This window comes from Protopterus annectens, chromosome 12.part0 (assembly GCF_019279795.1).
Source record: "Protopterus annectens isolate FY-2018-M chromosome 12.part0, PAN1.0, whole genome shotgun sequence".
Lineage (NCBI taxonomy): Eukaryota > Metazoa > Chordata > Ceratodontiformes > Protopteridae > Protopterus > Protopterus annectens.
This window is the reverse complement of record NC_056746.1, coordinates 567,463,874-567,487,868: the sequence shown is the minus strand read 5'-3', so window position 1 is coordinate 567,487,868 and position 23,995 is coordinate 567,463,874. Positions and strand designations below refer to the sequence as shown.

General features: G+C 37.5%; 1 protein-coding gene across 1 annotated transcript in view; it reads right to left on the bottom strand.

Moving 5' to 3' along the window:
* Nucleotides 1-23,995, bottom strand: part of LOC122816190 (radial spoke head 10 homolog B-like) — a 1,099,140-nt gene that overhangs the window by 677,302 nt on the left and 397,843 nt on the right. The window contains exon 8 of the mRNA XM_044088939.1: nt 22,802-22,978. Coding sequence (XP_043944874.1) covers nt 22,802-22,978 — 177 coding nt within the window. The remainder of the gene's footprint in view (nt 1-22,801; nt 22,979-23,995) is intronic.

Sequence of the window (23,995 nt, the reverse complement as noted above, 5' to 3'; positions counted from 1 at the left end):
GGCCAAGGACAATTGCAAGGCATTCTTCAGCTATGCCTGCAACGTCAAAGGCAATACACAACAATGGGCCAAACTAACTACAAATGGAAATAACTATACTGAGCCTGAATATACTACAAGTCTACTGGCCATCAAATTTAGCTCCAATTTTATCACCTCCCCAACACCCTTCAGGAAATACCCTTAATCATCAATGCACTCTCCAAGGCCAAGAACACTGCATCAGTGGGCTCTGATAATATCCCAGGATGCTTCCTTAAAAGCAAGAAACATGACCTATTGGGACCACTAGAATCACTGTTTAACATCAGCCTTCAGACAGGCTTCATGTCAAGTGAATGGAGAACTGCAAATATCGTCCTTCTGCACAAGGGCAGTTCATTTATGACCTGGGTAGCTACAGATCCATAAGTGTGACTTGTCTCATAAGCAAAGCCATGGAAATGATAAACAGTGACACAAAAAACCTTAAGATACTGGATCCAACCCAGTTTGGCTTTGGCAAGTGCAGATCTTACTTACTTAACCTGGTGGACTTCTTCGAGAAGGTCACCAAAGCAAAGCAATGGATGAGGGTAAACCAGTGCATACTGCCTGCCTTGATCTGCTCATAGCATTCAACACAATACCTCACTCGGGACTGTAGACAAACTTACAAGATACAATATAACCTCACATATAGAATACAACAACTTAGGATAGGGGAGTCTACCTCCCCAAAGAAGCTAGTCATTAGCAGAGACCCTCAAGTCTCGGTAATGAGGCTGCTCTTTTTGATTACTGACTTCTCTGAATTCAAGGTCAATGTCTAGGGTCTCTGGTCTCTAGCTTTACAAATAACTGCAAACTAAGCACAGTCACAGAATCCACCAAGGATGCAAATACTCTCGAAGAGCCTGGCACAGAATAATAACTGGTACCAGAGCGATAGTGTAAAACTCAATGCCAAGAAATGCATAACAGTATCATTTGGGAAGACTGCTACTCCTAGAAACTACCACACTGATAATGCGTTCCAAGAGTAGACACTGTGATCAGAGATTTGGGAACACATGCAGACAATAGCCTGGCCTTTGACCATCATTCATCTAGTGCAGTAATGAAATCATTTTATATTGACCAATCTGAGTCCAAAATACATATTCCACATACATGACAATTATTATTAAAGATCATGAGTTTTTATTACATCCTTACAGTCATAGTAAATAAATATTTTTGAGACATTTAAAAAGTGATCATTTGATTATTTTAATGATCAAAATGGGAGTGAAAATGAAAAAAAGTAAAAGAAAAGGATTAAACATCAACATTTCTGCAGGGGACATGTACCCCTTGGGGACTTCACCCCTACACCTCAGTCCATAAATATGTTATTTCTGAGATCACAGAAACTAAAGAGTAAAGAGGAAAAAAAGCAGAGAGCACCCTGGCAGTACAGGGCTACAATGCCTTCCACACATTTAGACCATCTAGTGCACAGAAAGGGACAAAAGGCAGAGGTGTCTCAGTTTACAAATATACCTCCAGGCTGGTCAAACAGTGTGATGCACTTGAGCTTTTCCACATCCAAATTACTATAGGCAAAGTCCTATACCATACCATATCCTTGCAAGCTATAGTGCCCTTCTATGACTCAGGAAACCCATAGCACATACTTAAACATACTGTAGATACCATCCATTGAAACCAAACACTAATGGAAAACTTTAGCTACTTCACTATAAACATGGAATCATACATGGCCCCAAACATGGAGGCCCAGAGATTCCTGGACTTTTGTAAACATAAACACCCTGAACCATACAGCAGACACTCCCCATTCAACCCAACACTAATAGAAAATTTTAGCTACCTCACTATAGACTTGTAATCATACACAGTTCTAAACAAGAGTATGGCATCTTGGCCCAAGAATGTCATTGGTTATCTGTGCTCAGCTCTCATTAGGCCAATCACTGAGTACAATGCCCCATTCAGCATGTACCTGACCAGGCATATGCAACAACTGAAGTGTTTACAGAGGCTCCTCACAAAAAGAATACAGGGCATAAATAATATGTCCTATGCAGACTGCCTCAATGCCCCATCCCTGTTTTCATTCTCCTATAGACTGCTTAGGAATGATCTATGCCTGACCTACAAAGCAACTTCTATCCTGCTTAGATCGACCTGATGCACCCCCACAAAACAAATAGCATCAGAATTACCAAATCTAGGGACCTAAACCCTGTATACAGGATAAATAGGACATGATGGAGGGACAGGTATATGTCTCAGAGACTACCCCCTACCTCCATATGAAGAAGAGTTCTTCATTAACCCAATCCAACACTAACTTGGACCACTAGATGAGGAATTAGAAATTTATTTCTAGCCTGACACTTATGTCTCTTGTAGACAGAGGCAGCCTGTAAATGTTTAACCACCCATGCCCATGCCCATGCCCAAGCCTACATATACCCTTTAAAATAACCTTAGGGATACATTTGGAAAGCTAACCTTTAAACAGCAACCTGAGGGCATTAGTCTAACAATCACATATGAATCTATGAACATAGAAAGGGAGAGTAGGACCAAGGAATAGAGTTTTTTTTTATCACACATCTCATAAGTTAGACCATTAAAAAGATTCAGACCAAAAAGCTGACCTATTGCTACATACGAAACTTACAAACCCAAAGGTGAGCTTAGTGGAAATCCAATTAAATCCAAAGAGAAGCATGGCTTGGAAGCATTAGATCTGTACTGCTGATCTCTTATCTTAGGTTCACCTGCTGCAAAATGCCCTTCTATAAACTGAGGACTCCCCAGACCCTCTTTCAAGCAATGCTCCTCTTTCCTTAAGTTCACTGTCACAAAACAGAACAGCTGGTGACATCATTAAGGGGTGCTGTTATATCACCAGTAAGCTGGAAGCTCAGAATGTCACAGAAAGATCCATCACAGGAGCAATGATAACAATAACAATAATACTAATACACATTTGTTAATCAAGTAGGCCCACTGGACACAAAGTCCCTTTTAAGGAGCAATCGAGGAGCAATGCCTGGTTAAGTGACTTACTCAAAGTCACATAGTAGGCAAATAAGGGCTGAGAGAATCAAACCCTGTACCACAGGAACTACAGTCCACAGTCCTAACCCTTTATACTGTCTGGTGACCACCAAGGCACCTGTAGGCCTGAGAGGCTAATGCCATCTCCTTGCACTCAGCACCACATCTCAGCACTTTGTTGTAATAACCTGAAGGAGGAAATTGGTGTTGGGTATCTGGAAAGAAAGTCCTGCATTCCTTAGTCTTGAATTCACTCATTAACACAGATTCAGGAACTGCTAACAAATGTAAGAGAGGCATGGCTGCACTGATAATTTTGAATGGATGCAGAGGAAAAGAGAAAATGCAAGGGTAATCACATTCATTTAAGTCATTTCAATAGCCCTCTCATAATAAGATGTGGGGCTTTTATTATCTAGCACAGTGGGTAACTAAAATAGTAACATATGGTGTAGGTGAATAATATAGAAGTAAAGATGCATTACTTTTACACTGTGTAAAAAAAAAGAATGTCATCAAGTGCATCATACCTTCCTTTGTTGCTGATCTCTAAATCTTCTTAAGGGAGTAACACACAACAGGGCTTGTAAAAAAACAGTCAGAGGCTATTGAAGGCTAACAACTGAACTTGCAGTGTGTACTTCAGCAGGTATTCTGTGATTATATTCTCACATTACAAAGGAAAACAAAAGCATTTACTGTGCGTATTTTATGTGTAAATCTCAATGTGACACTTACATGAATGCTATTTTCTACCAGCAGGATATCCTAGTGAACTACTTCTAATGTTAACACACTTCAGTGTTTTTCACAAAGAACAGTCAAATAAGTTTGTATTTTGGGGATGAGAACTCTGGTGAATAACCAGCTGCTTTTTGTATATGTCTCTTATAATGGCTCATTTGGCATAACCAGACTACTTGTTAAAAATATCTGCTGCAAATATATACCCCTTAAAATAACCCCAGAGTATCAAAACTTCTCATATACATTTGGAAAGCATGGCTAAGCTTGAAACCACCACCTGGGGTCATTAGCCTATCAAGTACTCTAGCATGATATGAAATAAACATGGGAAAGGTATAGTATATGCTCTGTGAGGATATAAAACACTATAAATAAAGCAGTCAGGCAAAACAGCGAATTTGCTGGGTTTGGCTTAATTAATTTACTACAAAATAGTAACTCGCTTGGCTGTAGCATAATTAAGTCATTACAAAATGAAAGTTTATTCATTAAATGCCATTGAATCAATAATTAAAATGCACATCACTATATGGAATATGCCTGTAAAACAAGCTCTAGATACTTTCATCTGTGTCCTGATTTATGACAAAATGTCCCCATACAATAAAGACAATGGTCACTATAGCAAGCTGATCTATACTTGATACAACACGGGCTGTTTTTTACTTGTGGGAATTTTGGTCACTTAAAGCAGCTATATGCTATAGCAAGCCAATTTTTGTGTGTGTGTGTGTGTGTGTGTGTGTGTGTGTGTGTGTGTGTGTGTGTGTGTGTGTGTGTAAGGGTGAATATGTTTCTGTATGTTTGCAGGTGTGTGCTTGCACGTGTGCACGTGTATGCATATAAACTTTTAACAGCATATCAATAACATGAGGACATACATTGAATTGAATGTATATTTTGTAGTCAGGGAAGTCAGCTGTGGCCTTTAAATGAAAGTCACAGATGCTATAGCATACTACTTTAGATATGAAATAAACATCGGAAAGGTATAGTAAATGCTTTATGGGGTTACAAACATGACAGTTATTAAATGCCATAGAATGATTTCTTTAACAAGAGAATAATGTCTACTCAGGACAGTGTTTAATGTCTTCAGCATTATACATAGTTCAGTACTAATTCATGCTGCAAGAATAATAAATTGAGTCCAAAAATACATATTCCACATACAAGACAATTACTATTAAAAGATCATGAGTTGTTATTACCTCCTTACATTTGAAGTACATAAATATTTTTGAGACATTTAAAAAGTCATCACTTGATTATTTTAATAGTCAAAAAGAGAGTGAAAAATGAAAAAGTGCAAGAAAAGGATTCTTAATAAAATAGCAAGGTATTTAACTAGTACTTAAAACATCATGAATTAAACATTTAAACTGCATGACAGCATACATGCAAAATGATGCAAAAAATATTGCACAATTAAACATCAACATTTTTGCAAGGGACATGCCCACCTTGTTGACTTCACCCCTACACCTCAATACAAACTCAAGAGTAAAGAAAAAAGTAAAAAGAAAAAATACAGTTATGTAAGAACTTGCTATAACAATAGATGTCTGAGTAGATCACTGTTGCAGTATTGTAAGTATCCTGCAGAGGATACCATACTTCTGGCCAGTATATCAAGTCTGGGTGCCTTCCTGTTGCACCGTATCTGAAAATTAGGACCTAAGCACCAGACTACATGCCGGTAAATAAGGAATGTATAGGTGGAGAGTTCTCCACAGCTTTCTTGCTACAGAAAAATGTGCCTGAGGGTAAAAAAAGCTAGAAAAAGGACTCGGTTACAGAGGGATAAAGATAGGGAAGACGAGATCCACCTCAGCCAAGGAGCAGAAAAGGAGTGTAGCAAATCTGAGGAAAGAGGGAGGGAGGGAGGCAGGATATGTACTGCAGTAGTTATCTATTTGGACATCTACCATTTGGTAAATTCTTACATAACTGTACTATATACTTAATTAGATCACTGTTGCAGTGATGCTTATTAATGGGAACATTCCCAAATATTTTATAGTGATTGGAAGTAGGATAGTTGAGCAGAACTGCAGTCCAGGATGCCTTGAAGGATGGATCTAGCAAAACCAGTTTTGGCCCTAGAAAAGGCATTTATCTTGTTCTGCTTGGTAAAGGTGTGAATAGAAGGCCAAGTGGTTGCTTCTAGAATAGCTTTGACCCTTGAAAGAGATAACTGAAATGGCAACGGTTCTAGTAGAATAAGCTTTGACCTGTCCTTGGAGGGGTTTTCCAAGCAAAGTGCAACAAAATGATATTTCAAGAGAAATCCATTTGGAAATGGTTTGTTTAGACACAGGAAAGCCAATCATTTTACCTTCAAAGGAAACAATTGGTCAGATTTACTGATTTTAGTTTTGTCCAAATCATCAAGTCAACGAAGAAATCCCCTCCCCCATTTTGACAGTTAGGAAAATTTTGGAAGATGGACAGACTGGTTTAAAGACATTTCTTTTAATACCTTACACATAAAAGAAAGATTAATCCTAAGTGCAACCTTGCCTTTTTGGAGAACCATAAAAAAACTGGAGAAGACAGAAGAGCTTGTAGCTCTGAGACCTTCTTGGCAGAAGGCAAAGACATTAATAAGACTGTCATTCATGTACAGAATTTAAAGAAGCAGAAGAGGCTGGTTAAAAAAGTAAAAGAGTCAACTTTTCTGATGCACAGTTCAGGTCACAAATGGGAGGAATGACATTTTTTAGAGTCTTGATTTGATGGACACCATTTAGAAATTGTTTGACCTTGTAAACTGAAAAAAAGTAGGATCAATAGGCAAACAGCCAGAAATGTCTGATAAATGCCCTCTAATAGAGGTGTATGCCAGCCCTGAGTTAAGCAGCTCACACTAAATTTGAGGATTACAGAATACCCAGTCGATAAGGGTCCTATCATCTTTTTGGCACCAGATAGAAAATCTTTTCTATTTGAAAATATAAGATTGTCATGTAGCAGATTTTCTTGCCTGCTGTAATACATGTTGCATGTCCTTAGAAAATAGATGTCTGAAGGGAATCAGAAGCCTATCATCCAAACCATTAAATGGAGAATTCACAGGCTGCGATGAATGAGGGAGCCCTTTTGCTGTGTCAACAGGTCCGTCCTGTGGGGTAATTTGTGGTTATTGCTCTTGGCTAGAGGTATGAGAGGGGAGAACCAATGTTGTCTGTGCCAAAAGGGAGTCATCAGTAATATGTATCAGTCGTCCTTCTTGATTCTTAGAAGGATCTTTTGAATGAGGGAAAAAAGGGGGAAAAGCATAAAGGAATTTTCCTTTCCATGAGATTGATAAGGTAGCTATTTTCCATGGTTCCCTGAATGAAACTCTGGAACACAGCAGTCTGTGCTGTCTGTTCTGAATAGAGGCAAAAAAAATCTATTTGGGGATTTCCCACTGATGGAAAATCTGCAGGAAGACCTGTCCATTTAGTATCCATCTGTGTAGGTCTGCCCTGGATCTAGTAAGTTACTTGAAGAAAGAGACTGTGGTGAATGGTAGTATTCTAAGCCAACATGGCTAGCCTGTAGAGACAGTAATATGTTGTTTTCTCATTTGATGGCATGCTACATAACCATGGTATTGTTTGTCAGGACTTATGAAGTTCCCAGAGATGAGAGGTGATGAAAGGCCTATAGGGTAAAGATCATGGCTTTCATTTCTTTGACAATAATGTATTTACACCCGTATTGTCTTGACCATACTTCTTATGCCATTGAAAAGGCTTCCAAGCTTGAAAGCATGGGAAGCAGAGAAGAGAGAAGGCACTCCTGGGTTGAGTGTTATCTGGCTGATCCACCAATGGAAGTATTAGGGAAAAAAATGTATTTCTCATGAATATTCTTCACAAAATGCATATTAACTTACAGTTTCTTCACAAATGAGTTAAAAGAATATGCATTTTGGTTTATGTTAAAAATATGTAGTATAAATGCGTAGTTGTGCAAACCACAGATATTTATTGTAGTTTTTAAGTGTTTCACAACTGCATTTTAATATGATAAACAGATGACTGAAGGTAAAGAAAGTGCTGAAGGGGTTAAGGGATGTTACTATGATCAACAGAGTGTTTTCTGAAGGGATGAAAGAACACAATATGAAAGAGATTTTGTTTTATGTGAGCTCTGACCTTCCCAGGCTGGGATGGGTAGTTACAAGGAATGTTAGGCAGATAGCATGTACTGGTACTGAAACTTACAAGGCTGTAAAAACAAAGACAGGTTGCCAGTCCAGGTGGCTTGTGTTTTTAAAACATTGTTACAAGAAAACATGGTTAAGTGTTCATGTGCAGCACTAAGCGAGAAGCACAAAGGTCTACAGAGTCCCTATTTATTAATTAATATGAAACGTCAGAATTCTGCATGCATGCTACAGATAAAAAAGTATACAAACTGTACATTTTTGCTGCTTGGGGGGACCGATTTGAAAACTTTGTGAAGGCAGTCTCCCTGTGATTTATTTGATGTAATAAATGGAACAAATGGTTTGTACATCCTGAAGAGTAATTCTTGAGTCAAGACTAACAAGTAAATATTTATAATTTATGTATATTTTAACTGCACAATAACAGAAGTATCTTCACAAAGGGGAAGAGAGAAATTGGAAAGTTCAGGGGGTGGGAAGTGTTATGTTCAAATTTAATTGAGGTGCCAATGAATCTTCATCATGTAGAGTTTGACAAATGGAATTGTTTGTATTAATGATGTCATGAACACCAGGAACCTCAGAATCTCTCTTGCAGAAGTCGTATCTAAAATCAAAATTGATTTGAAGCAATGTCAGAAATTGGATTTTTTTCTTAGTCAAATTGCCTCAGAGAAACATTATATTGTAATTGTCTTGCCTTCATGCAACTACATTATGATAAAACTGGGTTTTTGTAACTACTAACCCCAAAAACTATATTCATCTTAGACATATTTTGTTTTTATACATCCTGAAATAGTTTGCTATACTCCTGATTACTGACACTGTATAATATTGTATCGCTGCTTAATGCCTTGTAATAATCATGTAACATTGCTGTTTAATGCTAATTTATAATGAAAATGGTATAATATGTTGGAGGTTTTCTCACCGGGCCTCTGCTGAAAAAGGGGTCTTCTGTTCAGTTGGACAATCCCAGTCAACAAATGTAAAATACATAATAGTCAGAAAGGCTATCATTAAGGAAATATCCAGCTGACATGCTAGGAAAACTATATTCTGAAAAGGTTGCAGTGTAGATCTATTCAGATTTAGAGTAAAACCAAGGTAAAGAAGCTGTTCCATAGTGAACAGTAGGTCCTGAAAGTTTTTTCCACTTGAAATAGACTGGATTAAAAGGTTATCCAGATAAGGGACATGTGGATATCTTGGAGTCTGCATAATGCTACCAGAGAGGCCAGACATTTTTGGAGCTGCAGACAGACTAAAAAGCAAAACAGAAAATTGAAAATGAAATGTCAAAGCACAAAATCCTAAGAATGACATGTGATCTGGGCAAACAGAAATGTGGAGCTATGCATCATTTAGATCTAAGGTAGTCAGATAAGCTTGAGAAAAATATCATAGGAAGTATGCTTTGGAGAGACAGCATCTTACATTTTGAGATTCTTAGGAATGTTTATTTTAGGATGGGTCTCCATGCCCCCTCTTTTCTTGGAATGAGGAAACACCTCATATAAAATCCTTGCCCTTTTTAGTAAGGAGGGACTAACTATATGATCCCATGATGGAACAACTTTTATGAGATTGGAAATAAAAACAGGTGAAGGAATATTCCATGTGAGTTTGTTCTTGTCTTGGATAATGTTGAAACCCCAGATGTATGATTTTTATCTTTCTCCAAAGACGAAGGGATTGACAGAGTTTTTCTGAAAGAAATGGAGAAGTTTTTCCCAGGTGGAAGGGGAGGGAGGGGCAGGGAGAATGGCATTCTTATATTAGAGCTGTTATCACCAAAGAATACATTAGGTCCCTTAAAGTCTGTCTGTCTTAGATTTTTCCCGCCACTTTTTCATAGTGAATTTCTTCCCTTTTTGCTGTGACTTTTGGCTTTTATGGAAGAATGGTCCCACTTTAGAGGGGTGCTTCCTTGCTGGCCATCTGATCAGTTTGATGGGGGATGCTGAAAGTTGCACCTTGTCAGCCTCAAGAGGGGTCTCAACACAGGGAGCAGACAGAGAAGCTGAATGATCTATGGGCTCATCATGCACATTAACAGATGTCACATTCTGACCAGACAATAGACACCTCCAATAGTTTAGGCTTCTTAAATTTCTTACATGGCTGCAGACAGATGTCCAAGAGACAGGGAGATGACTTGAAGGACATCCCACCTCATGTTAATTCCTTAAGCCTTAGGTTTTCAATTTAGATCTTTAGAGAAGTTAGATGACTTCTTACATATGGTATCCTTGTTAGGACACTTCCCATTAGTCAGCAATACTGCAACAATGATCTAATAAAGGAAATTGCATTTTCTCTTTCTTAAGTCTGATTTGATGCAATGAAGATTAACAATCCAGGAATTTGCTACAATGTACACAACTCTTCAAGTGCTGACATAAAATGATATGATAAATGACTATGTTCTTGAATAAGACATAATGCTTTGAGCAAACAGGATATAACCTGCTGAGTAGAGGTGGTTAAGAACTATTCTACAGTGAAAATTAAGTGTAAGTGGACATCTTTAAACAAAGTAATATTTATTCAACATCTTCGTCATTCACCCCCTTTCCCCCGTTTTCTACATGGGCTCAGGATGTCCCATCAATTGTCACCTCTCTTGATTCAGTGTCACTCACCTACCTTCGTTAATAGTCATGCCTGACTGTCACGGGTCTTCTCTAATACAATCTATCCATCTTTCTTCTGGATGCCCTCGTTTCTTCTTACCTTCTTCCTGTCTGCCCCAAATCTTCACCAGATTGTGTTCTGCTTTTTACAAATGTACTGGAAACACTGCAATCTGTTCTCTTTGACCTTCTCTGCAATTAGAGCTGTTTGGGCTTCTGCCTAATGTTTTTATTTCTTCATCTGTCTCATAGTATGCATCCTATCAACATCTCAAGCATTTCCTCATTATTCCTGGCACTATTATTGCTTTAAAAGTAGTAAAGAAAAAGTTATTTTCTCATTTTTCTAAACTTTCTTTTTCCTAACTACCAATCTCATGCCTTGGTAGTCTACATACTCATAACACACTAAAATTTCTTCTTTAACTACAATACTGCAAAACTATTATATTGCCTGTTCCTGTATAACATTTCAACCTTACAGATAGTTTTTCATCCATGGCAACTGTGGCAACTTCTCAGTCTGATCCATTCACCCTAGCCATGCTGAGCTCCCCTACCCCCCATTTCCACCTACCCCCACTTTACCTAAACTTATACCATCTTATCTCCACCCAGCACAACAAAACAACCAACCAAATAGATTGGGACATCCAACTGGCTTTACTCCTCTACTTACAGACTCATAATACATGCCCACCTAATGCACTTCTCCCAATCTACTCTAAGAAACTCCATCAAAAACAGCATATAACTTCCACCCAGATAACTCTTTCTCTAACTTATGCATAATATGCTACTTCCCAGTCTACTCTCACAATTATACAAAGTATATTCACCATTGCCACATCCTACCACATTCTCCTTCTCCATCACTCCCTTTTCCCCAGCTGTATACTGCCAGTCAACAAACACCCACCAATTACAAAATTGCACACAGTCTCTATCCATTAGGAACACAGGCCCTCTTCAATTACAGCTACATCAGAGAGAACTACCAGACCCATCTTTAGTGTTTAGCCAAGTTTCAGTGATTAGAATGTCTGGGTTATGTGCTGTAATGCTACATAACTTAATACATAAATGGTACAGCTTCTCTCACCACATTTCCACTCTCCCACTCTATGGAAACATTCTTGGACCATCCCTTCAAAACAATCAAACCACATCTAACCCATCAGCTCCCAGCATTACGAACACACAAGCCACCGATCTTAATCACAACCTACTGTTAATGCGCATAAACTCAGAAGCATCTACAACAAAATTCAGATCCCCATGTATACACTGCATCACACAACACATTCTAACCATCACTGAAACCTGGTTAAATACTAATGATGAATAAATCCTTTCCTAAGGATAAAATATATTAAGAAATGATACAGTACAAAAAAAACTGCAGGAGCTGCGATACTTTTTAAAAACACATTAAACATCACCAGATACCCACTGAGTTACCCCAACTATCTCAACACAAAAATATCTATTACCCTGCTACACCTGAACAAGCACATTTGCATTTCTGCCATATATATATATTCCCCAGCCAGCAACAATTCCATTTTCGAAGACATCCTTCAATGGCTTTCAATTAATGTGAATAAAGAAACTAGTATACTTGAGGATGTGAATATAGACTATTTACTTGTAAACACTGACTCCTCTACCCTCTCTACTAACCTATTCAATTGTACTCACATAATTACCTTACCCACAAGAATTGACAAACACAGAAACAAACACTCAGCACTACACTGGATCCTTGCCACCTCTCCGTCAAACATAAACACCTCCCTCTGTCACCCAGACAACAAGACACAAGACAAAGTAATCACACCCACAGACACACAGTATTAAAACAAGTATGTATACTCATCTTTTAACAAAGAAACCTTTATAAACTATATCTCCCAGTACAACTGGAATACTGTAAAATACCTACCACTAGAAGATGCTGTTAAACATTTCAGTAACACATTCGCTAACATACTAAATGAGTTAGCTCCCATAAGAACAAAGAACCAAAACCAACCTTGCTCCATGGTTAAGCAAAGAAACTAAACGGCTCATGCTAAATAGAGACAAAGCCTGTAAGGCATGGAATAAAGATAGAACATCACAAAAGTGTCAAATTTTTAGACAACTTAGAAATTGACTTCAACAAGTCAAACTCCACTAAACTGTATTCTTTCACTTAGTTCAAGGCAAACTTCACCACAATTCAAAGCAATTCTGGACAACCATAAAAACTCTAGTATACCCTGGTCAAACCACCACCCCATCTCCTACCACAAACAATTACACAGACCAAATTGCCACCCAATTCAAAACACTTCAATATGTTCTCTCTCAACTAGAATGTAATCCAGCTTCCCATCTCTCTATCTTCACGAACAATACAATGCCCATCTCTTTTCTTTCCATCAAATACCTCCCACAGCTATTAAAAATCACTTTCAGAAACTGAAAATGACTGCACCAGCTGCTGACAAGCTCCCAACCGAATACCTTAAGTTATCTGCCGATGTCCTGGCATACCACATCTTGTTATGTCTTTCGGCTTTTCCCGGTTAGGGGTCGCCACAGCGGAACTCCGATCTGCTAATGATTGGTAGTTGATTTTTACGTGCCGAGTTACCAGCCCTGATGCACAACCTTCAACGAAGGTACACCCATTCACGCATGTCTCCACGCAGAAGACGCTCTAGCTGAGAATCGAACCAGACAGCGTCTTACTGTGAGGTGACAACGCTACTGCAGCACCACATCTTAATACTCATAAACAGATCTATCACAGAAAACTACGTACCCATTATCTGGAAAAAACACATATTATACCACTTCACAAAGGTGGATTAGCTGCAGACCTCTCCAGCTACTGCCCCATTGCAATTTTCTCCCCTCTGTCCAAAATCTTAGAAAGATGCATATACTCCTAGCCCATCTCAAACAACAAACTACTCTCCCCTACCCAACATGACTTTCGACCACACAACAGCACAACAACAGCTCTGCTTAGTTTTTCAGAAATCATAAATACCAACAGAAACAATGATAACCTAATACTCTCCCTGATCCTGGATCTGTCAAAAACATTTGACACAGTATCCCACTGACTCCTAATCAATGAAATATTTCCCTTATCACTATCTCATTCAGTTCTTACTTGGTCCTGTAGCTCTCTCTCCAACAGACAACATGCCATAAAATGGAATCAGGACCTATCCTGCTTCTTCCGTGTTTCCACTGGTGTACAACAAGGGTGAATTCTAGATCAAGTACTTTTCAATATTTTCACAAACAGTCTACATAAAGCCAGCAAACCTCACACTTTAGTATGATATGCCAACAATGCCACCAGTCCTTCAGCAAATGACTCAACAATCCTTCACTTCCATAGAATCATGGCTAAAGGCTCATCAGCTAATCTTAAATACCATAAATAAATAAATAAATAAATAAATAAATAATGCGTTTCATGCCCTGATCTCTTTCAACAACCAGTACACCTTTCAATATTACCTCAACAAACAACTCCACCACAGAAACTGAAACAAATACCAAACAGCATCTCACCCAGGCCATCAGTTCTGGCATAGTCATTCTGCACTGTTGGTCTTTCCCATTTTCTGAAAAGACCCCTGCTGTTTTGTTGTTGTTACCTTCCAACCATCTCATTATTGCATCCTGTTTACCAGAAAAAGACATTTTTTTTGTTTATTTAATATTTTTGTGTGTAAAAGGGAGGCTTATAAGATTTGCAGTGGAGTACATGAAAGATCTTAGGAACTCCGTGAAACAATTTCCCTCTTTCTTCATATTGTTTGAGTACCTGCAAAACAGAAAAGACAAACAATGCCACCTTATATAAAGCTGAAGGGTCTAACAGCTGGGTATCAGGATAAGTATAGACAGCATTCAAAATATCCTACAGGACTGTCAGTAAAAGACGGACAGGAAAAGAAGGAGGTATATCAATTTTTAACATATATGTCCTCTGTTCTGAAGGAACAATTACTTGTTCCTGTAAAAATGCCTCATTCATCCTACTATGGACTGATCAAAAGAAAATTCCTCCACAGAAGGATAAGAATTAACATTTTCCTCACGATCAGAAAGCTGGCCTTGGCAATCTGCAGAAGAAACTCTAACAATGTCAAAGTCAGAATCATCAGACTATTTCCTTAGAGATAACGTTACTGCCCAACTGTCAAAGCTTCAGCAAACCAGGATTTATTCCCTGTAATACCTGACTAACCAAGAGGAGGAGCTCATCTTTAACAGTTATAAAGTCATCAGAAGAACAATGTTTGATTTTTTTTTTTAATTGGAGTTCCAGCAGAAGAGGACCAACTCCAAGGAGGGACATCTTTCCTGTCTATTGGTCTCTTGCCCGCTGACCCTGAAAAGAATCTCCTTTACAGTCCCCAGCCCCAGAGAAGATGATTTTCCCATGCCTGTTTTGGACACTAGAACAGCCAAAGAGTATGTGGTTGATCTCCAGTTCATGCTGGCTAAAAGTACTACATCAATGGAAAATGGAGAGGTACGTAAGTGGTTTGAGGAACAACCAATGGCCAGTGCAGATTCACCCACTATCGACTGGGGTGTGGATTGAGTCTGCAACAATGGTATTTTTTTTTCTTTCTAGGTACTTCAGGAGAAGGGCCAGCTCTTCCATAGTAAGTATCCATTCTATAACTGGAGAGAAGTATAGTCGCTCAGAAGGTGAGTTGTCATTGAGTGATCAAATGCAGCACACTTGCACTCTCAACACTTTCCCCAGTCCCTTAACATAGAAAAAGACAAAGTAGAACAGAATTACCCTGTCAATACTGTTCACTCTCATCCATTGACAGAAATCAATATTATAGTAGGTTGTCATGAAGTGAGAATAAGCATAAAATCCTGATCTTTCCTCCATGAACTTTTTGATCACAAAAAAATAAAAATTTCACAAGTAATACATTTTTTGTCACCAAATTAGCCACATTACATAAAAAAAAAAAGAAGTAACTAAAAACAGTAGCCCCAGACAGAAACTTCTGATATTGCAAAAAAATACTGAGTTTCTTAACTCATTCAAACCTGCAATGCTTTTTTGTATGCTTCCAGGTCATCATACCCATGCCTCCTTATTGCATCCAGAACTTTTTGGGGTCTGTCTTCTTTAACTAAGTGACATAACAGGTAATAATGTGCGGTATTAGAAAGGGCAAGAATTTTTTAACAAAATGACATTAAGACTATAAGTTTATGATGTCCTGCAGTGGAAAAATTAATTTGTTTTCCATTTATTATTCATATTTTCATATACAGTATATGTTCATATTTTCATAACCAAGAGACCTACATTTTATTCAGGTGCATGGTGTGAAGCACCAATGTGGGAGACAGGGCAATTAATTGAAAATGCTGGTTTATATCACACTATACTGGAAATATTGCCAGTTGTTGTTAGTAATTAGTAAAATAAGCAGTATCTCCATATGTACTTCAAAAAAAAAAAGTTGACTTACAAACTATGGCATGGCATTAGGTGAAATCTCAAACGCTGTTGAATCTTGAGAGATATCCAGTATTGTTTGTACTGCTAATTATACAATTAAACATATGTTTTCATATTTCTATAAATAACTCAGACATGCATTTATTGGAATTTTTTGTTGTCATATGTTCTAACAACTTATGCCTAGGTTGCATAGTTTTCAAGATATGAAAACGTGCTTGTGAAAAGTTTTGAAAAAAATATAATTTGGCATTTGTGTACATTATAAATTATATGGAAAAGATAAGAAATACATGTACTATTACTGTAAAGAATACTTCTTACTGACAACATTACTATTTGTACAGTTAATAGCTTTTATTGTTCACAAAATATTTACATTTTTTTATCTTATGCTTTTTAAGTTTATTTTTCAGAAACGATGTGTGAAGGCTGTTAGAGGTGTGACATTCCATGACACATAGGTGTTAATGAGTTAAATGGAAAATACTGCTTTTAGTAAAAAAAAAAGATTTTTTTCTTAAAAGGGCAACAACATATAACTGGAAGGGTTTCCTAATGGGGCCTTATCTGCAAGGAATGAAACTCATAGTTGATTGCTAATCCTGTGAAGCCTCAGGAATAATTTTTAAGATGGCAAGAAAGTACAGAAGAAAGCCTCACTCTGACTACTGATTTTCTTCCTATGGATTAGCTGTCAAAGTGAATGATGGGGCGTGAGGAACAGAGATTTTTGCAGCTAGCTAGTTGTTTTTATTTTTTCGTAAGCAGGAAATAATCCATATAACCCAAGGGCTGCTGCAACAGTAGGAATGATGAACATCAGCAGTTGCATGAGCATGCAAAAATGTTTTAAATGACAAATAGATGTCTTTCTTATACAGTTCTGTCTAATGGTAAGCTATAGAAAAAAAAAAAACATTTGAATAGAGTTCCTGCTGATCATAACTCTTTAGATCAACATTCTAATTACAAAGTTAATAGTTACACTGCAGAGGTGAAAATGCATTTTTTGTGAATTCTTAGCAAATGGGAAAATGAAAAGATAAATATAGCCGGCTTATTGACTACAGTAATCCAGCAGCTAATAAAACATTACAGCCAGTGAGAAAAAAGGCATGGACAACAGAGATGTAAAATGAGTTTGACCCATTATATTATAGCTGTGCTGTCAAACCTCACATTATATGAAAACATAACAAAAAAAAGATCGAATCAGTTGCTCCGCTCTTTAATAAAACCAAAAGACAGTTAAGCGCTTTTTGATTAGTCCATTGACTAAACTTCATCAGACAATGTGCATGGTAAAATGAATGCAAGGTTAAGTACAAGTCCTAATTACCACATACATAATTGGACAGCCCTAATTATAAAGTTAAAAGAACATTTCAGTGTTACAAAACATGGTATACAGTTCACTAATGAATACTACTACATCTTCTCAAACAATATGAAAGTAAAAAATCTAGTAAATAATAAGCAAAAGGTGCTTTATGCTAAAATTAAAATAAGTATAAAGATAAATATTTGAACCTATCAAGCAAATTTAACTGCAATTCTAAGTCTGTTGTATACTTAGCACAGTGCCAGTGCTGTCCAGCGTTCTATGTCAGTAAGACCGACCGTAAATTCAGGGAAAGGGTCTATGAACACACATATTATATTAGTAGAAAAAAATTTGAGAGCCTATTGGCAAGGCATTGTTTAGAATTTCAAGGGCACCATTTCAAGTTTCGAGTTATTGATTATATCAGACCAGATATCAGGGGACGGCCTTTTTCCCTGCTTTAAGAGAAACTAGAATTGCTTTGGCAATTTAGACTGAACTCTTATCAGTTACCTGGACTGAATGAGTTTTGTTCAATAGCATGCATTTTAAAACTTAAGAGTCTTTTGAGATGACTAAAGTAAACCTCAACTAGGTTTTTGCTTGTTTGTTAATCATACTCAGTCATAGGTATATCAAAAATACCATCACACCTCATTTGTTTATTATGTCAGTAGAAATTTCCTCTGTGCATCATTGTATATACCCACATTAGAAGGAAGGTATTTCAAGAAACAGAACACCCTGCTTGATAGGTTCAAATATTTATCTTTATACTTATTTTAACTTTAGCATAAAGCACCTTCTGCTTATTATTTACTAGTTTTTTACTTTTGTATTGTTTGAGAAGATGTAGTAGTATTCATTAGTGAACTGTATACCACATTTTGTAACACTGAAATGTTCTTTTAACTTTGTAATTAAGGCTGTCCAATTAATTATGTGGTAATTAGGACTTGTACTTATGCTTGCATTCATTTTACCATGTACATTGTCTGATGAAGTTTAGTCGACGGACTAAACAAAAAGCGCTCAACTGTCTTTTAGTTTTATTAAAGAGTGGAGCAACTGATTTGATCGGTTTGTCTTTTTTGTTCTCAGTTTGTGTATTCTCATTGTTTTAGTACTCACATTATATGAAAATAAGAACCACAACTTCATTTATCATTGTGTATCTCTTTGCTACTCATCCCACATTATAGGTTCATAGGTAGGTACTAGGCTATTGGCCCTAGGGCCTATATAAGCCTAGCCAAAAGGTACCCTGGCTTTCGCCACCCAAGAAAATTATTTTCCTGTGCCACTGTCGAGCAGAGCCACAGAAGTGATCCCCGGGGTGAATTTCCTATCTCCCATCCAATCATCAAGATTTTTCTTGAAGAGTGCTAATGAGGAGCTTTGTTTGATATAGATAGGTAGTTTGTTCCAGAGTATGGGAAGTCTCTGGGACAGGAATCTATCCCTCCAGCATGTTCTGTTTATTGTGGTGAGAAGGTTTATGTCCCTAGAGCGTGTAGCTCGTTGGGATTGGGATTTCTTTAAGTGGAGCATGTCTAAAAGTTGTGGGTTTGACATAGCTTTGTGTGTTAGGCAGAGATTGCTTCTGAGTAGGCGATATGCGACGGAGTAAAGCTGCCGTTTTTTGAGACAGTCTGCATAGGGCATCTGTTTGAGGCCGGTAATCCTCTTTGTGAGGTATTTCTGCAGCCTTTCCAGTTGCTGTAGACATAGCAGGCCTTAGGCATAGGCCAACTAGGCAACTGCCTAGGGTGCCGCTCTAGCAGGGGCACTTTTCCAGTAATTATTTGGTGTAAGTAGACCAGGATGGGGGCACTGGTTAATGTGGTGGGGGGCACCGTGGAGACCTTTTGCCTAGGGCACCAGTTGACCTAAGGCCGCTCCTGGCTGTAGATGTCTTGTGAGGTACATACCAAAAGGGGCATTGTACTCTATAATGGGTCTAAGGAGTGACGAGTACAGGGGAACAATGACCTCTTTTTTCCTGGATGAGAAACCTTTTCTGATGAGGTGTGCCATGTAGAAAGATTTCCTGACTACTGTGGCAATGTGATTATCAAAGGAGAGACTACTGTCCACCTGTGTCCCAAGGTCTCTTATCACACTTTCGGTGTTAAGTAGACTACCGCCTATGTGGTAGTTCATGGGTACAGAGTTTTTACCAAAAGGGATGACAATGCACTTTTTGGCATTGAGCTTGAGACCATGGCTTTGACACCAGGCATCTGTCTCAGCGAGGCCCTTTTGTAGGATGTCCACATTAGGACTGCCTGGCAGTTATTCTTAACTTTCTCTACCACCAGAAACATGGACGTTTTGGTTTCTAATTGGCTGGATGCAGAGTCAGTATCTCAAGAATCAAACAGAATTAGTGCTAAAATCTAGTTATGTGAATGAGGAAGACACTGTGTGGATAGAGGGGCTGTTGTTGAACATGGTGAACATAGATACCCCATGTTAGTCACTGTGTGTAGATGACTTTCTAATTATATTACTGACCTGATTCAATAATGTGCAGTTACTCAAGAGATCACTTTTTTTTACTTCCTAACACACTACGACAATGTATAGCTCAGACAATTAATCAGAATACTCAGGAAATATAAGTATAAACAGAGTACAACTAGTCCAGCAAATAAGGTAACCATACTTTATGTTCCTACCTTGTGTATTAGATCTAGAGTAGAATATAATATCAGTTTACATCATTAATGACATGTCTAGCATGTGTACCTCAACATTATTTTCCACGTGTAGTACAATACTGTTAATGTTTCTTACAAAAGGCAACATTACAGCTATTAAGAGACCAAAACACTTCACAGAATGTAGAAGCAAACTTATAACATTCACTGGAAGGCAGCAGAAACACCACAAGTAAAATAATATGTATTAATTCACAGAGATTTGTCACTTTCATCCAAAGACTTCATCAGAATAAAAAGTGCAGGAAAATTAATACTTAAATACTTGAAATACTTGACCAATCAGCTAACAGTCCAATTCAGTCTATAGAACACATTTGATTAATGACAATTTTATATGTAAACCAGCAAGTATTAACAAATATGCTATTTTAAAAAGCACTTTATACAGATGCTTTCATTAATAATAGGATATCTGTCTGCTTGCACCTTAACTTGCCAGAAAGTTTCTCTTTTAAGAATTTTGTTCTTGCAGTTACCTTCCCTCAAATCTTTTGGAACTAACTCTAGGACAGAAAAAATAAAACTTTTTAAAAAGACTTACATACAGTGGGATGATTTATGTCTTTTTTCTTTATAGCATATAAGTGTTCCTTTATTCAAGCACTTAACTTCCTTTTTGTCATTCGTATATAAAAGGAGTAACAGGAGCATATAGCAATATCCATTATGCCTGTGCTGTTACAATCAAAGTGTCCTTCTGCTTGGAATACTTCTAACCATATGGGGCAGCATGATGGAAGGAGCTCCCATACATAACTAAAACAAGTGCAAAATCTGCATTTAAACATTCTTAGATTTTTTGTCAGTATGAATAAAACTAATACGTGTATAACCTGTCTCTAGAAACTGCTTAATGGACCTAGCTCTTTTAACATAAAAGCTTGCTTGCTTACCTATTTTCCAACTTAGTTCAAAATTCCCTTTAAGAATATTCCAATTATTCTGCAACTACAACTTCTACTGTCACACCAACCAGGTGGCCAGATTCACAACATGTTCCCTCTCTCTGACCAGTTCTTCAATGGAAGAGCAAAAAAAAAAAAAAAAAAAAAAAGCCTCTGCAATAAGGTCTTCAATCAGGTCACATTTTTGTACTCTGACATTGACCTACATTCCTCAAGTTGTAGTTAAAAAAAAACTTTATTTCCTTTCAGCTGTAGCAAACTGCTTGCTACAAATGTCATGTGCAGATGATATAGTTTATACCCCAGTCTGAGTGCTACAGCACTCAGGTTTCACTTATTTTTTTATTTTATTACTTTTAAACTGCAGCAAAGTACTTGCTACAACAGTTTATACCCTATGCAAAGTAGTACAGCACTCAGGTTTCACTTAACAAAAAAAAAAATTTTTTTTACTTTTGAAGTGTAGCAAACTGCTTGCTATTTTTAGCTTAGACCACAGATGGACCACTACAGTGCACAGGCTGTACTAAATAAAAAACATACAGAAAAAATATTTTACTTTTAAACTATAGCAAACTGTTTACTGCAATGTAACAAACAGTTTAGGCCACAAACGGAGTGCTGCAGTGCTCAGGTTTGACTGCAAATCAATTGTGCTTCCTCAGCATTTTTCAGCAGGAGCAGTTGCTCCCTTCACCCTGTCTTAGCTGTGCTACTGATATTTCTAGACATATATCACTCAAACACTTCTGATGTTCAACACTTTCCCTATTTTATCTCAAAAGTTTTCACTTTCCTTAATAATAAAAATCTCTTGATTTTGTAACAGGAAAGTGTGGATTTAATTAATCAGATAATGCCAGTCATTGCTGTTACACAATGCACATTTTTCAGAAAACACATACTAATAAAAATTTCTTTTTCTAAATGAATACTGTCAGCATCTTAAAAGTGCCAGTGATCTGGGGCCTTTGTCCCTGACTCTTTTTTTGGTTCTGATGATGTAGAAAAGATGGTCGTACAAGAACGCAATATAATGTCTCTTCAAGTTAACATCTTATATATTAACTGATTATTCCTAAAGTGGAAAATGTAAAAACAAAATCCTTTCCAACACACTAAAAACAGTTTTATAATTACTAAAATAGAACTATTTCCATTTCCCAGTGTAATAATGGCTTCCAGGGTGAGTGCTGCTGGGAAATAAAAGGCATTTTGGGATGGGAAGGCATTCCACTCAGAATAGTCCACTATTAGCATGTAATGCTCATCCCGTCTTGCATCACTGCGTGCATACTGACAGAAAGAAAGAAAACTGATCTGAAAACAATAATAACACTAATAAACAAATAAACAAACAAGCAAACAAGTTGAAGTCCTAATTATATCCTCTCTGTTCTAGCTTGTGAAAGGAAGTTGTTCATTATTAATTTATAAGCATTACTTGCAAAACTGTTAAATTAAATACAAATTTAAAAAGGGGCTAATTTAAACTCTGGGAAAAGATTATTCTTCTAGAAACTTATATGATTTTTTAGTGCCTCAGTTATTCCTTAGTCATGACTGCTTTGACCAGCCATCTGCAAAAACAAGGTTAACACAGTTACTAAAGTATATGTAAAGCTGTCAATCTTTAAAAAAACATGAGTTGAAAAATAAGTTGTAGATGTATCGCATATGGGCATCAGCAGAGTATTGCCTTACACATCATGTAAGAACCACTTACCCAACCATGTTTCTTGTTGAGTTGCCACTCTCCATCATAGACTGCTCCACTTGCATAAAAGAACTTTCCACATCCATGACGAAGTCCGTTGGCAAACTGACCTACATACTCATTCCTCAAGGGGTACTGTGATCCTTGTACTCGCTTCAAGAACCACGTATGGGTTCCATGACCATGCTGTGGCAAAAGTGAATAGTATTCTCATTACAAGCCACTCTCAGTATCAAATGACAATCTAACAGCACCTGCAGAAATGACAGGCAAAATACAGTTGTGTAAGAACTTACCGCAGCAGTAGATGTTCAAATAGCTCACTTTTGCAGTAATGTTAACTGATAGAGCGCATCCTGCCATGGATACCATATATCAGGCCAGTCTACAAAAGCTTAGCTGCACCTCTCTCTGTCACCATACATCTCACCTTAGACCTATGCATAAGACTATGTGCTGGTAAAGGTGCCTGAAAGAATGGATGGGACAGCCAGAGCTGGTTCAAGCCAAGTTTAAGCTTAAGTACAAGCTTGGCTAGGGCTTGTGTTCCAGCAAGTTAATGAACTAGGAATGTTCCAAGCTGTTTTCTTTTTTAAGTTTCTGAATGAGAAAGAATATGCAGGATATGTATGTTTTTTATTAGATCTGATCTCACTGTGGCTGGCTAAGACTGCAGTGGGGGGGGGGTCACCAATGACGATGTGAGGATGCTTGAAAGAGACAGCTGGCAATTAGTTGATTTCACCACTGGGGGTAGATGCTCACTTGGAGCTATTATGTTTTTAAAAATGTCTCTAGTTTGCATACATTTTATTCTGAAATGACAATTAGTACCAAATGATAATAAGATATTTGTGTGGCCACCCATGTTTAATATACTACAGACAAGGAGCATGAATTAGTTCAGGGTAAGCTGGACCCTTTTTCTTTTCAAATTGAGTTATGTGCTGTTTTGAAGATGCAGTGAACTTCTCAAATGAAGTTGGTACAAATGTTCTACATTTTACATATTTGTTTCATACTATGAAAAGCAGTGGTTCACATTTTGGACAATGAAGGCTGACAGCTACACACAAAAACTGAGGGATTATTTTTTTAAGCAAGTGTTATAGTGATTGGGGTTGAGGAAGGCAGTGAATGAAAAATGAAATTACAGTACGGTGGACATCATCCCACTCAACCTCCCCCCATTTGGTGGAGTGT